The 15710-nt window shown below is 45.4% G+C and overlaps 1 protein-coding gene and 1 long non-coding RNA gene across 5 annotated transcripts in view; one reads left to right on the top strand and one right to left on the bottom strand.

The window, feature by feature from the left end:
* Gycalpha99B (guanylate cyclase 1 soluble subunit alpha 2) overlaps positions 1 to 15710 on the top strand; it is a 218480-nt gene that overhangs the window by 64237 nt on the left and 138533 nt on the right. For 2 of the 3 annotated variants that reach the window (XM_075689146.1, XM_075689145.1), the window contains exon 2: positions 6083 to 7442. In XM_075689146.1, coding sequence (XP_075545261.1) covers positions 7119 to 7442 — 324 coding nt within the window. In that variant the 5' untranslated portion in view covers positions 6083 to 7118. Of the gene's footprint in view, positions 1 to 1353; positions 1802 to 6082; positions 7443 to 15710 lie in introns of those variants that run through there. The other variant, XM_075689144.1, reaches the window with a different exon arrangement.
* The window catches only part of LOC142579180 (uncharacterized), a 159838-nt gene continuing 158548 nt past the window's right edge, over positions 14421 to 15710 (bottom strand). For both annotated transcript variants that reach the window (XR_012827367.1, XR_012827366.1), the window contains exon 3: positions 14421 to 14540. This is a non-coding gene — a long non-coding RNA (uncharacterized LOC142579180). The remainder of the gene's footprint in view (positions 14541 to 15710) is intronic.

Raw genomic sequence — 15710 nt, forward strand, 5'->3', positions numbered from 1 at the left:
AGTCAGTCAGTCAGTCAGTCAGTCAGTCAGTCAGTCAGTCAGTCAGTCAGTCAGTCAGTCAGTCAGTCAGTCAGTCAGTGTCAATCAATCAATCAATCAATCAATCAATCAATCAATCAATCAATCAATCAATCAATCAATCAATCAATCAATCAATCAATCAATCAATCAATCAATCAATGTATTTCAGTAGCATTCATTGTTTTTGTTTTCTAGGCGTAAATAAACGGTGTGATATCTGAATGTGACGCTTTCCTAAATTAAGTTCTTTAGTCGCACTGCGGGCGCGCATTTGAAAAACGCGGAGCTCACGTACCTGCCGTAACCGAAATCAGAAAGGCGTATTCCTTGTTTCAATGTAAGTTTTCATTGCTTTAGCATCAACGCGTGCTAATTACTACAGTTGTTATGAACAAGCTTAGAATTGTATAGCGAAGCGAAGCGAAGTCGAGGACGGCAGAAAATTAGGGTGAGGAAATTAGAAAATTTGCAGGCGCAAGTTCGTGTCAGTTAGCGCTAGACAGAGGTAATTGGAGATAACTGGGAGAGGCCTTCGTCCAGCAGTTAAGATGAAATAGGCGAATGATGATGCTGATAATGCCAAAGATGTAACGGAACCAATGCACCGAGTCGTAAGGCTCGCGTAATAAAACTCCACTAGAAACCCTCGCCGTGGTGCATAAACATGTAAGCACTTGAGCCGCACGTTGTGGCTAATTTAGTATATAGGGCAGTTTAAAGCGATCTAATCACGCCTCGACGGTTCTGAGATAGCGCAGACAACTCGACTTGCCGCCCACAATTTCCGCCCGACTGTACGCACACGCGGCTCACGTAGTAGGTTACGCGCACACTTCCACCAATACTATCGTTAACAAAAGATCACGAAGGCTGCACGATTTCCGTCTGTGTTGCCACATCTTCACGCCACAGCATCCACGCTAAAAGCAATGATCATTACGGCCAATTTGCTGAAACGTGCAATGCACTCGGTGTTTCTCATATTACGGTGAACGATGATGTCGTTGAAGGCGATACGGCGCACTTTTTGCGCAATCGCATACGCCACCAGTCGTCGGCAACCGCTTCGACCTCTATAGCGTACGGCGCAAGCGTGCGGAGCAACGGCGGCGGCCGGCCGTTTGATACCGATGCCTACAGAAAACGACCTAATAATGAGCAGCTCGCGACGATTACCGCGTACGCCCAGTCGGGCGCCTAGAGCCGTTCAATCGCCTCGGCGGGGGCGTGGGCGAGATACAGAGGGCGGATAGACGAGGGGAAGGGGAAGTGTTATTTGAAGGAGAAGGGGCGAGGAAAAGGGACGGCTGTTGGGCGAGCCGGCTAGCCATGAGTCGCGGTCCCCCATCTGGGTCTTCGCGCTGTTCGGCCGGCCCCGGGTTCGGCCCGGTTCCGCTGGTGGCGTTGGCGGCTTCCACACGCTCTCGCCCTCCTCCTGGGCCGGCGACGCCGGAGGCATGCGCCAGTGTCGGCGTTGGCGCCGCAGCCACCGTCGTCGCTCTCGCCTCGCAGACGACCGGACGAGGCTGACCCAGTGCGCGAGTAGCGGGCGAGCGCGTGTGTGTGCGCGCGCGCGAGCTCTTTGAGTTTGTGATCGTCCAGTTGCTGACGCTCTCTAAAGAGTGCGTTTAGTGCATTACGTGTTTCTATACATTTTTCGCTCGCTTGAGGCTTCTTCGCGTCGTCTTGTCTGGCTCTCTCATTTCTCGGGACCACAGAGGAAGTTTCCCGACGTCCGCTTGGAGTTTGTTCTTTCCGAAGCCCGATCGGCCGGTACGAGGTGAGAATGCCAAAACATCGTGGATCTCCTCCAAAATCTGTTGTTGACACAGATGATTGCGCACCAATAGTCAATGCCACGTTCACTCCTACTGCGGATGCGGAGCCGGAGCTTGTTACACTTTATTGATATGTCAGGCTGATATGGTCAGACTGAGAGATTCGTGCTTTAGTTTAATTGTACAGACGTACCAGGCTTGACTCTGTGGGGTTTAAAAAGTACACTTGCCACGCCGTCGCGTATATTCACACTGCATGTTCGCTGCTCGCCAACTTTTTGTTATAACGATTTCCCGGGCAAAACATAGCAAGCTAAGATATTTTTTTGTTTTTGTATAGTTTCGGTATTTCTTCGCTGGACTACCGAACATTTGGCTGAATATGTTAGATGTGCGTCATATTGGCACCGAATATCACAAAATATTGTACACACGGAAAACGAGTCATTTGATTACGCTTATTTCTATTCCTGAGTTAACCGCACATGACAGAGAAAATGGTTATTTACAGAGCTGACACTCAAGTGATTGTAAATCTAATACCATGCATAAAAATACAGCCATCTTAAACGCCACGTTCGCTTCTGTTACTACCACAATCAGATTGTACGTTTATCTGTAAGGTCTATTTTCTTTCTTACGATATCAAGTGCTAAAGCATTAGTGGAACATACATTTTTTTCCTTGTAATCGGTGATATTCTACGCGAACTGTTTACTTTTGTCTGTGCCTCATGGAAAACCACCTGATTTGCTCTTCGCTGAACAACTGGAGCGGCGTGCATAGTCTAAGCGATGATTCAGGCACGTAACTTGAAGCAACACGCAAAGGGCATTTTTTTGCAGTCAGCGCAGCAGACTGCCTTACCCAGAGAATGCCCTCGTAGTAGGATGGTCTGTTTGTTAACGCGGCTTAAAAAGCAGTTAGTTTTGCCTGCACGTTGTGAATTTTAACTACCGCTAAACATACGCTGCCGGACGGAGGGACATTGCGCCCTGTGCGCTTGTAAATGGCAGTTTAAGGCTGCACGTAACGGTCATATGACTTCTTTTAACGAGCGTAACTCACCATGTGTTTCAGAGAGAGAGAGAGAGAGAGAGAGAGAGAGAGAGAGAGAGAGAGAGAGAGAGGACTATCTCGCGCTACATTAGACTGGACAAGCTTGCGACGGAACAACAGCAAAACAGCTCGAGGCTAGTTGACATTCACCATTCATTTCTTTTAGACTGTTTCTTTTATGCCTGCTCCTGATAACCTTAATTGTAGCACACTGCTGTCCTCGTGCGCTTGATCTTATACGCCGACACTTATATGCATGGGAGGACTTGCGACGGCTAAGAATAAGTATTTTCTGTAGCTCGTATGTTCGTGTTAGACGTCATACAAATATATGGTTAGCCTCACGAATAAAGGTCCCTGATTACGAGCAACCATTTTGCTGAGAACTACCGGGCTACTCGAAAAAAATAAAAAAAGGAAGAAAGCAGTTTTTCTTTTACCCGGAAAGAAGAAGCGCAAAATGTTTGAAGAAAACTTAATCGTGGTCCTCGCGATACTGTCAGAGCACCTATCTGTTTTTGTGTTGCCTGTCAGGCTATATTGCCTAGCGTGTGAGGAGAAGCCCGCTCTCTGAAGCAGGTGTCAAAGATGCTCGCCGAAGATGGATCACTAGATGAGTGAGTGCCTGTAGGGGCGAAACTTGCCCTACCGTCCAGCGGTTGCCCACTTAGGGAGATCAAAAAGGGTGCACTCGAGCACTTGAACTCGAGAGTCACTTGAACGCATTAACATGTTGTCTCAAACGAATAAGTGCTTACTGAACACAGCATAGGTTACAAAAGAAAAAAAAAACATTTACGGAAAAAGTTACAAAAAGCTTAGCTACTCCGTTTCTTAAATCTACAGCTTACAAAGATACGTTCTAAGAAAGTTGTAGAAGCTGAGCAGCAACGTTGCTTAAGCGGCCATTTTTATTCGTATACAATAAACATATTGTCATGCCGCACTGTCGACATGAAAACAAAGAGAAGCGAGGCAAGACGGACTTGACATGTCGAGTAAAATTGTTTTCGGAAAACTTGATTCCACTCAAAAGCAGAAGCAGCTTGGCGGCGCTAGCAGCGATAAGTATAGTTAGCGTAAACGAATCGAATGGAATGCCTTATATAAAAGGTGCAGCGTCACACACGTAAGTTGTCTGTTTACAGATCACGCTTGTCAATAGTGGTACTTGAGTGACGAGACTGTCTCCCCAGCGTTTTCCACTACACAAAAGCGCTGCGCTATTGTGTCCAGAAAATATTTACTTTCTCTTTAGCCAGCGTGCTGGCGCGGCCGTGCGAAAGGAAGTGGTGCGCTGTTACACTGTTTGATATTCAGTTATCACTGTTGTAACAACTCGTTATGAGAATATCTGTGTGTGTGTGAAAACATTTATTGTAATGAGGTCCGGAGGCTCGGCTTCTTAAGCCAAGGAGGGCTGCTCCCACGTTGGCACTGTCAGGCCAAGCCTTTCAGCGATATCATGGGCCCTCTGGACAGCCCTTAGTTAGTCCTGAAACAATGGGCTTTGAATCCTTTTCTCCCACTGTGTCCATTCTTCAACGAGGTTGGGGAGAGTCGCGGGACACCCCGCCAGCATATGTGTCATTCCAATGATGCTATTACAATCATTGCAGTCCATCTTAATCTCCCTCTCTGGATATATTTTATTGATGGTGTACGGTGTGGGATATGTACCTCTTTGCAATAAGCGCAGTGAGACTGCTTGAGCCCTGTTCAGTTTTGAATGTGGCAATGGGAATTGCCTGCGTCCTAAATAGTAGTGTTCAGTAATGTCATTGTATGTTCTTAAATGATCTCTAGATTCCCTGGCTTGATGATGAACGGCTCGGTTATATCTGTGCATGAGACCTTTTAGTTTGAGAAGTTCCCTCATTTGCCGCTGTTATAGGAACGAAGGAATGAGCCTTGAGTGACACAAAACATCACCTACTCGCTACCCCTTATTTTTTATCTGCGTAACATTGAGTACGTAAAAAAAAAAAAAAAAAGCAGAGTGCGAACAGTGGGCACATCGCGTATCAGTCTCTGTCTCACTCTCACACAGACGTGTTCTAAACGTGAAGCATAAATTAAAAGCGAATGTGCACCATGCGTTGTCCATTAAAATTGAAATTGTTTTGCGGTGGCACTTTTTTTTTTTACGCGTACGTGTGAACCTGATGTTCAAACGTGTGGCCAGTGAGCGCTGGTCTGTGACATCACGTGAGATTTGATGCTGAGAGCTCAGAAAGATAGAAAATCTGCACAAAACTTCTCGGATGTCGAACATGCTTGAAAAAGAAAATTTATGCCTAAGCGGGCCTATTAAATGCTTTTTGTTCAAAGCAGCAGTTTCTTTTTCTTTGAATACTTCCCATCCTGGTGGTAATTGAAACAGCGGTGAGAATTACGATTGGTTAGACAACGCACGGACATGTTTGGTCGGTAGCCCAAAACTCGGCTGGAGGCCTTTTTACAGATGATAGCTTGTGCATTGCTTTCGATGCACCTCAAAGTTATCCCTGCGTGGCGTCCATGCCTCGCCAGCAAGTGTTTAAGTATGCTTTTCCACATTAAGAGTAGTTGTAGGGAGAAGCCTGCTTCACGCGCCGCTTTCGCTTTACAGACGATTAGCCTGACAGACCGTTTATAGTGCTCCTGTGCATCCCTCCGCGTGAACTCACTGCACACTCTCTTTCTCTTTTCCTGTTTCTGTCCGCCTTACCCTTACACCCAGTGTAAGGTAGCAAACCGGACGCTCATCTGGTTGACGTTCCTGCCTTTCCCTTCCTTGCTTTCTTTCTCTCTCTCTCTCTCCCTCTAGCCTGTGCATTGAAAGTTATTTCTATGCGTGTAAATTAAAATGCTGATAACGTCGGGCTAACTTGAAGCCAACTTCACAAAAGATTTTGTTTAGAGACTGACTGCCATATTTGATTTCACAATGGGCATGACCTATTTGTTAAAAACTGCTGTTAGAAAACGCAAGCCGAACTTCTCGTCTGCAGGATATGGATCACGGATGATTCTCGAACACCTAACCCAGCCGCGTACGGTTGGGAGTGGAATTCATCTTAATTTCGATCGCAAGTAAATTCCCGCGTCTTCCTTCATTGTAAGGCCAGACGATTCTCTCGCACCACTCTGCCTAGCACATCACTTGATCGTTGTCACTGTATTTCGATAACGCTTTCTAAGCTTGCAGATGCTGCCAACATGCCTCTTACTGTCTGTTGCAGGTGGCCGACAGACCACATGGCAGTGCTGGTAACGTCAAACAAGCTCTGCTTTCGTCTCAATCAGTTCCGTGTTCGAACGTGCTTTGATGACTGAGACCCATGTGTGATTGGAAGAAGAGCGTTCATCTCATAAAACTTCGCAAACGCCCAGTGCTCATTTCGACGATCGGGGGGGCCTTCATGCTATTTGATTCAGTCGACGCGGCTGCGTAAACGGAACAGCATCAGTGACGCACCTAGGAAACCTTGATATTGGAATTCGAATACAAAAGAACAGAATTTTCATAGCGTACATCATGTGTCTTGGTTGTGTGCTAGGGCTACGATTGTCTAAAAGGTTTGGAGCCCTGTCTTCTCCTGAACTGCTATGTTGAAGACATAAACGCTCCAGCACGTCAAACAAACCGAGGCACACTGTACTTAGCTATAGCAGCTTCAAACAAGAGCAATAGACTAACAGAGGACGAGAAACAGCAGAAAACCCAGAGAGCGTACCGTAAAGGGGCCACACGGAGCCTTCTGGTACTTGCACGTAACCGTAAAATATACTGCAAGTAAATACAAGCGCGACTTTACTACCAGACAGGCACTACCGCTCGTGTCTTCCAATATAACGCTAACGAGAAGGCCTAGTAGCGACCTAGCTGTCTATCGAAGCAAACATATAAGAGAAAGTTCTTAGACGTGTTTACACAGAAGACAGCAGAGCAAAACGGGGAGCTGTCCAAACAACGCCGATGTGAGAAGCGGCAGCTGGAAAAACCGAAGGTTTTAGGAGTCCGGGTCCCTAACGAGAGGACACCCGTACTCGCGAAGGAAGAGCGCGAGGAGAAGGACAACGACATAGGCGGCGACACACCAGCGCCAACGAATCCCGGGAGCAGCCGTTCAGCTGTGCGGGAGACACGATTTCCGCATTACCACCTAACTGCTGGTCTCCCGGCGGCGTGGCCAGAGTTGGCGGCCGAAGCGGTGGGGAACCGCGGCGAATCGCACTCGTAAGCGGATCGCCCGAGAGAAGCGGCCGCAGCGAGCGATGAGTGGTCCCGATTCGGGGGGCATCGGCGGGGGCGGCTGCCCGCTGCTGGGGGCCGCCAAGTCTGCCGCGGGCCCCAGCGCGGCACCCAAACTCACGGCGCCCGCGCTCCTGGTGGTTCCGGACTCGTCGCCACTGACGCGTCGCCGATGGAGCTCAGGGGGCGTGATAAGCCCGCGCAGCCCCGTGACGCCACGGGAGGTTCGCGGCGGTGGTGGACTGTCGCCCGACCTGCTGTCGGCCGACCGACCGGAGACTCCCGAAGGCGAGAGGCTGGACCTCAGGGCCATCGGAGCGGCTGTGTCGGCACTGCTCGCACCCAACGTGAGTAGCGGGCTCGCCGCCCGCGATCCTTTGCTTTCGTAGTTGCCCTTCCGGTCTGTCTAGTTTGGCTCTGCGTTATTTAAGAAAACATTCCGCGACGTCAACTGTCCGCTAGCGCGCACGGGAATGGAGAGCGGACGCTACCATTGGGTACTCAGGCGGCTGGCAGTACTGCGTATCTTGTCGTAATGATCTGCTAACAGAGCGATTATTTCATGTACCCATTGTGCGGTTTGAGTACCGTGTGCACAAGAAAAAGCTACAGCTTTCTCGAGAGCTACAGCACCGGTGAGCGAGACGTCGGAAGCGAAGGAGGCAGTAAGTTCCAAGTCAGTGGTTCCACTCACATGCTTGTGACGTGGTGCTGTGAAGAATTTGTGCCTTTACGTAAAGAGTCCGATGCCTTACGCGTATGATGAATGTAATCAATACCTAGACGCTGGTACAATTTAAGTAAAAGCACAGTATCTGGGTTTTTCACTTGCCCATTACAGTGCCGTGACGGTGGTCACCGTACGCCTATGGGCTGTGTTTTCCTGTCTTGTACCAGAAATTCGGCCTCTCAGTAGAGCGCATCACGTTTCATTGCAACCTGGCACCCTGAAGTTCCGTTTTACATCTCGCAATTCCAAAAAGATGAGAATACGATATACATGCGAATAAAGCGTAATTGAACGAATTTACCGTGTTGGATGTTCGGATAATTTATTAAAAATGAAGCCTACGCTTGCTGTGCAGAACAAAAGCAGCCAGCTTCAACCCGTAGTTGTGGGCAATGCAAGCCGAAATGTCCAAGACAAAATGAGCCACACACGTTAAAAAACAATTTAAAGAATGAGACGGTAGACTTGGCAGTAGAACATTACATTTAAATACTATACATGCACCCATGCATTTAATAAAATTCGCCACATATTACGGACGATGATATTAGAGATGTTTAGAGAAAACGAGAAAAAAAAACATGAACAGTGCACTGACATTAACTTGTATGTGTTCTTTTTCGTCTTAGTGTTTCGTCGTCGCAGAACTCTAGTTTCTCAACTAACAACGACGCTGACTGCGTAAAAAAGGAAAAAAAAAGGAAACACAAGAAAAAGGGAGCAAACCGTGAATAAAGTAGACAGAACAGTCGATCTACAACGGGCTTTCTCGGGACAGAAGTTTGCGGTGATCGCTAACTTTCTATAGACTTGATTAGTATTTTCTTACGCGGGCCTCGCTTTAGCCGGCGCTATTATGACTTACCCTGACCACAGGTCCTCGGCTTATAGCTCGGGGTTTCATGGAACGTGACAACTAGTTTTAGCCACCGATCATCCTCTGCGATCGAAGCCAAACGACTACATGTCTATAGGCAACACCCTCGACGTAGCCAGCGCTGCGTAAAGCGAAGTATGGTGACTGCTGATGGCTGCCATTTGTGTGCGTGCTTTCCACCACCGGGCGAGGGACCGAAACGGCTGCCGTAATGATAGGAAACTTCGGTGTTTCCTCCGGACTTTTGTGCTTACACATTAAAAAAAGGTAAAATATGCGCAGCGGGCGAGAAAGCACCTAGGGGCGTTTGGATCGATCAATGCGTAGTAAGAAACGAAGTGAGGAACTGCCATTTTATTTTTGAGCGGGTGTTATTATGATTGCCAGCTATCGGAATTTTTGCACGACGTCAATGCTAGAACGCCTATCCCTGTTCAAGCGTTTACTCAGGCGAATTACTCCACTGCACGACTCTGCTGAAGTTCCACATGAAAAAAAAAAAAATCAGCAGCACGGAAGACTAATACCACATAAATTGCAGATCTGTGATTCGAGATTTTCAGAAAAAAAAAGAAAAGAAAAATGGAGGGCGGCAATCTTCTGTGGAACGTCAAGTTGATACAGATAGAAGCGAAGACGCTTTTTCTGTGATCGCATTTAGAGCCTTCATGTGCTTGTTGAGATGCTTGATCAAACTGTTCCTCGAAGCTAGTACCGCATGTTAGACAAAGCATTCATGTACAACGGCATGCAAAGAAGTTCACCTAGAAAGAAGCAGCCGAGAAAAGCAGTTTGCTGACTGCTATACCAAATTGCAAGTTTTGATCAAATCTTTACTGTGACGCCATTCCGCTGACTTCATCGGTTCGTTATCTAAAACAAAGCAATTTAGAAGATATATTATTACACAGTATGATCATGTTGGCAGTATCGACCAACTTATTTCTGCGGTGACGGTAGTCCAATACGGACGACCTGAGGAGATTTCTTACAGATCTCGTCGCTTTTGCGTTCGTTGCAATTGATAAGCACCATATCGAAAGGTCTCAGTCTTCTTTTTTCGCTTTTCTCGTACTTGCAGAACCCTTGAGCGATGGCCAACTTCCTGTCTATGCGCGTTGTTTATCATAACGTGACGACGCACTCTTCTCGCACTACCGTCTTTCACCGCGCGGTGCTTTGAAGCACTCCGGACAGGAAGCATCCGTGACCGCTACGCTTTATTTTATTTTCCCACCTTCCACGGAGTATTTAGGATTCTCTCATTTTTCTCTCTGTGAAGGCACCGTTCAATCATGCAATCGTGTTGGATTATCGGCCCACAGGCCGCATTTGTCGATATATTGCCGTGTTAGAACGATTTATTTCACATCTTCCGGAGGCCTTTCATATTCGCCACCCTTGCGATGCTAAGGATTCTTGTAATCTGATAATGTCATCTTGTCTTTTAGGCCTGTTTAATACACAGTCCGTCAGTGTATAGGGGTGAGTTTGGGGCGATCGGCAGGTTTGTGGCTTCACGGTACGGTTACGATTCCATATCCTATTTTCTCCTGACATTCCGACTTGCAACGTCTCGCCATTTATTTATTTATATATTTATTTATTATTATTAATGATGTTATAATAATAATAATAATAATAATAATAATAATAATAATAATAATAATAATAATAATAATAATAATAATAATAATAATAATGATGATGATGATGATGATGATAATAATAATAACAATAATAATAATAATAATAATAATAATAATAATAATAATAATAATAATAATAATAATAATAACAATCCTGTACACTTATCCTGTAAGTGTACTGCTGTCGAAAATACAAACTCAATTAAATATCTCGACATTCATTTCGATAGTGACTTGTCACGGCATAATCATGGGGCGCATGTATGCTCCAAACTAAGAGCTGTCGCATGTTTACTCTTTAACATTAAAAGTTTGGTGCCGTTTCAGACTAAAAAAATGATAGTACATTCCCTTGCATACAGCACCTTAAGGTATGGTATAAAAATTTTCGCTTTCTGCACCAAACGTTGGCAGGACAGATTCGATAACCTCTTAAAAAATACATTAAAAAGTATGGCATATAATCGCATGGACACCATCAAGCAAAGATATTTTTCATGATCTCGGTTTCCCGTCCTTTCAATCTTTGTTCATTTCTACGGTTGTGCTGCGCCATTTCTGGACGGATGAATTTAAGCAACCGCACGCCTCCCCGCGACCGCTGCGCAAAGAAAAGCGCTTCGTTGTACCGCGCGTATCTACTAGATACGGAGCAGCAAGACGCTGCGTGTATGTCCCCAAGATATTTAATAATTTGTCAGGCGACTATTTTTCTGTGGACTCTCGGTCTGAATTGAAGAGTCCATTGCACATGTTGTAATACAGATGTATGTACTTATTTTCCTTTTGTTTGTCGCAGTTGTGATTACTCTATGCTTTTGTTTCGATGCCTTGGAAACCTGGTCTACGTTTATCAAGCTCATTTGTTTCCCTTTTTCTTTGTTGGTTTTAAATTTGTGCATGTACACTGCAATCACATCACTTAGCTGCGACGCCGGGCCACGTCACACAAGTCGCCATTGGCTTAGATGGGCCCGTTTTGCTGTACTGATTTTCTTGGGTGCTTAATAACCATTAATATTATTATTATTATTATTATTATTATTATTATTATTATTATTATTATTATTATTATTATTATTATTATTATTATTATTATTATTATTATTATTATTATTATTATTAGTTTCGAAAACATATACATTTAACATGAAAGCGAAAGCGAGGAGCAGGCTGGCAACTGCCACCGGAATGGGCACAACGCCTGCCTGCTCTTCAGAAGGGAGGTTCGCAGCAACACAGAAATGGAAGATAGGAAGGAGGGGAGGAAATAGGAAAGAAAGAGCAACAGGAGAAACCTAAAACAATAACGTAGAACACACGGTACAGATCACACACAGTAGGGCCGGTCACTGAACGTCACGCAACCACAGAATGGTAAATAGAAGAAATAGTATCGACGCTACAAACGTGAACCTAAGTTCGTTAACTCTAGAAAAGTAAGTAGAGCGCGATGAGCCTGATCAGGTCGAGACGCACGACCACTGGGGTACAGACATTCGTCGGGTGTCGTAGACCGCAGGACGAGGAGATGATAGTCTCTCACCAGCGACGTGCGCTGCGCACTGAAAGCGGGACACTCAAATATCCGGTGCTGAAGTGTGTCGCAGCAGCCGCAAGACGTACACGAAGGGGTAAAGCGTACAATCTATTTCTCATGAGAATGTTCACATTTATGTCTTCTTTTTTTTGTAGGTTTAATTTGTTTCTTCTGAACTGTGTTGTCGGATAGCCGGCATTAATGAAGCCTCCCTTCCCATGTATCTGTGGCTAATAAAGAACAAACAACAAAGACAGTACGCGTCTTTTGATTTTTAGAAATTTTCTTACTAATTTGTCATTTATTAGTCTCTGTCCTCCCCCTTGCTTTGCCACTCTTGTCGTGCCAAGTCTATCGGCAGTGCAAAAAGCAAACGTTCCTTCTAAGGAAAAAGATTTTGAAGCGGCATTGGCATGTCACTTATTTCTCCTTTCCTAAGGATGATCTGCGCAATGCTCTCCGAAGCAAGAATTTTCTTTTCTTTCGGCGGATGTTATTTTCGTTTTTTTCATATTTCATAAAACTTTTCCTTCTTAGGAAAGATGAAGAATACGCCCAAATTCCTTTTGTTCTAGGGATTCATGTAAAACAAATATGTCATCTGTTACTCAAAGGAGGGAGCAGGAGGAGGAGGAGCAAAGAAAGAAGGCAGCGATCTTAACCTGAAATGCGTCTGGTTGGCTACGCTACTCTGTGGGACGGGAAAGAGAGAATAGAAAGATGCGAAAGCGAGAGGGAGGGGAGGGGGAGGAAAGCCGCTGTGACCTCGCGCACGCACACGGAGGGCCTGAGCGAGTCAAAGGCGTTCACATAGGCCAGTCGCCCTCAAGGAAGGCAAAAGTGCCTTCACAGCTTTTTGGGCCGACGAGTGATGGGGTCAGTCTTCAAGAATCACCTGCACAGACAACGGCCCATCGTCCAGTCGTCGCAATGCGATTGGTAATGTTCGTCTTTCCGACTGGAATCAATTACAGTGGCACAATAAATATTCGATGTTCTCTTCGGCGCCGCAGACGTCGCATGCAGCATTGTTGGTCATTCCAATCAAAGTACGTCCACCTTCGTGAAAGCCACTCCTAACCACAGCCGCTATAGAAGCGATGCCTCGCATCGGTGAAGCCCTGGTGGAGGTTGGAGTTGCCGCGAAAGGCTCAATTCGCATAACCTGGTGCGCCTTACATTTGGGATGTCCCACTCTGTTAAAGAGAGCTTGCATGCCAGGTGACGGAGCTGCCTTGCAGCGTCTGTCCTGGAAAGAGGAATGGGAACGCTGCGTTCTTCTTCATTTGACTCTCAAGGAGCTTTGTCTGCTTGATCATTTCCACTGATCCCGCAATGTCCAAGTAGCCACTCAAAAAAAAAAAAAAATGTGGCCTTTTTTTGTTTGATGTCGTGGTAAAGTTTGACAATTTCGTATGTTAGCTGTTCGTGAGCTCCATGTCAGAGAAATGACTGCATACTTGGTAAAGCCGGTTTCGAGTCGGAAAACTCGGCCCATGTACCAGGACTGTGTCAACGCTGTGCGTCGTTATTAAAAGAAACTCAAATGAGGCTCGCATAACCATGAGACAGACCGTCAGTGTACCTGTTGAGTCAACGTAAAACGGAAGGCGTAGACAAGGCTTTAAAGAAAGCGAGGTGCGATGAATTTGAGGAACCAAAAGGGGCATTATTTTGCAGCTAACCGAATACAATTTTACAATGGTCAAAAAGTATTTACTGGTGCAATTTTCTGGGAGTATTTAGCTCTTGTAGTGCTACTAATCGACAACTTTCACGGAAGATATACTCCGCGCATAAGTGGCGTGAAATTGTCAATCCATAAATAGCAGAAAGAATGAGCTGGTTTTAGTCATTACTATAGCTTTGAACTAATTTACTGCGAAATCAGTTGCTCTTCTAATTTTCCAAATTTCGATATTATTGTGAAAAACTGCTAAAATCCTGTGCACTCTTCCATATTGCGCAATAAAGTGTACCTCGGTTAACCCCCTTTCTTCTCGTTCAATACATAACGAGGGTTTCGAATCCGGCAACATTGATGCCTTCTGGTAGCACGTGTGGGTTTATTGACTAGTTGCATTCACCCAGAAAGATCACGTACTCGCGACGCCTGCGGCAGGAAGGATGTTCCATACCCGCCACCAAGGTTTGTGAGTGGTGTCGCTGGCTAACACTCCCAAGGTTAGTTCTAGTAGTAACACATAAATACCACAAAAATCGGATGGAAGAACGGCGCCTCGGTAGCTCAATTAGTAGAGCATCGCACGCGTAGTGCGAAGATGTGGGATCGTTTCCCACCTGCGGCAAGTTGTTTTTTCATCCAATTTCATTTCATTAATATATCATTTCTTTAATTCAATTAGTAAGTACAAGTAAGCTCCCCTGTGTAGTCCTTGGTGTCTTTGTTTGTTGACATCTTATGCTACGTCCTGGTAGAGTTTCACCTATTTCTTCTTGCTTCATTAAGTCAAAATGTGGCGACGGTAAAAAAAGAAGAGGGTGAGTTTATCAAAGCTTCAGCCGTTAAAATGCAAAGGGCACTGTGCTTCGCAATTAGAGTCCGCAGAGTCATTAAAGCTCAATTGCGGAGAGTCGATGCTCAGAACGCCGTTGCCTGAGGCGGCCGCCGGGCACCCCTCTTCACTCCTAGAAAAGTAAGAAAGAAAGAAATGAAAAAAAGAAAGAAAGATTGATTTGCTGAATGTGCTGATTTGTTGCTTGGTATCGCATGAGGTTAAATGAAAAAGTGACAAACCAAGTACGGCGAGGCGTTGTCATCGTAATTAAAAATTAGTACGTATTCGCCGTCGGTGCAAAAAACGCAGAATAGCAGCGAATACGAAACAACTGCAATGAAGTTCGCGTTGTACTAGAGGTCTTCATCAGGCGTTTTTATGATTGTCTGGAAAGTCACAGTGAGGCAAAAGTAGTAAAATAATCTTTTGAATCTGCAGTATGTCATTAAGTTAAGGTGCCACTTACGCTTTTCAATTGAAACTTGCCTACTGGATTTAGGCGCGAGGAGGTATTCAAGCGTCAAACCTGCTGTTTATTTCCATTTTGCGAATGCAGTGTTTAGTACCGACCTGCAAGTGAAGTGTTGTCCCATGTTTATTCACAGCGCGTCCTTACTCAACCCAATTCTTTATTGTATAATAGCACACGGCAGAGTAGTTGCTTTAGTGCAAGATAGGAAGCGTATTATGCATGGCGCGTGCATTTGCAAAACGGTATTCTAGACCGACTAAATAAAAATAAAAACATTCGCAGAGATTGAGGAAAAAAGAAATCGAGAACGCGCCCTTTTCAAGGATATCTAATAGTATGCGTATAGTTGTGCAGCTGTGATCTCAATGCATGAGAGAGATATAATAGGAAGACAGTCAAGAGTGATCTCAATGCGGAATTGCTTATAAAGCATAGGACCGTTTTCAATGTAAACAATTTACAGAATCGCCGTGCTTCATTGGCGTAAGGCAGGCTCATCGAGCTCTTTAGCCCAATTGAATCAGAACAGTATTCTATTTTCGTAAGAAAGAGGGCTGCATAAAGTTACGATTAATGTAATTAATGCGCGCGATGATGTCAATGTACAGACGCATTTCGCCACCACAGGAGCATGGAACTCTGAGCCAGTTAACCTGAACTGCGCGAATTATTGCGTGAAATTATTGTCGGGTTTAACGTTTCGAAAGTGCGTAGTGAGTTACGAAGGGTGTCGTACGTAGTAGAGGACTCTGGGTTCTAATATATACTCTAGACCAGGTGAGGTTGTTGTGCACTGAAATCTAAAGGAAAAAGTGCTTGTGCACTTCC

Source organism: Dermacentor variabilis, chromosome 4 (genome assembly GCF_050947875.1).
Source record: "Dermacentor variabilis isolate Ectoservices chromosome 4, ASM5094787v1, whole genome shotgun sequence".
Classification (NCBI taxonomy): Eukaryota; Metazoa; Arthropoda; class Arachnida; order Ixodida; family Ixodidae; genus Dermacentor; species Dermacentor variabilis.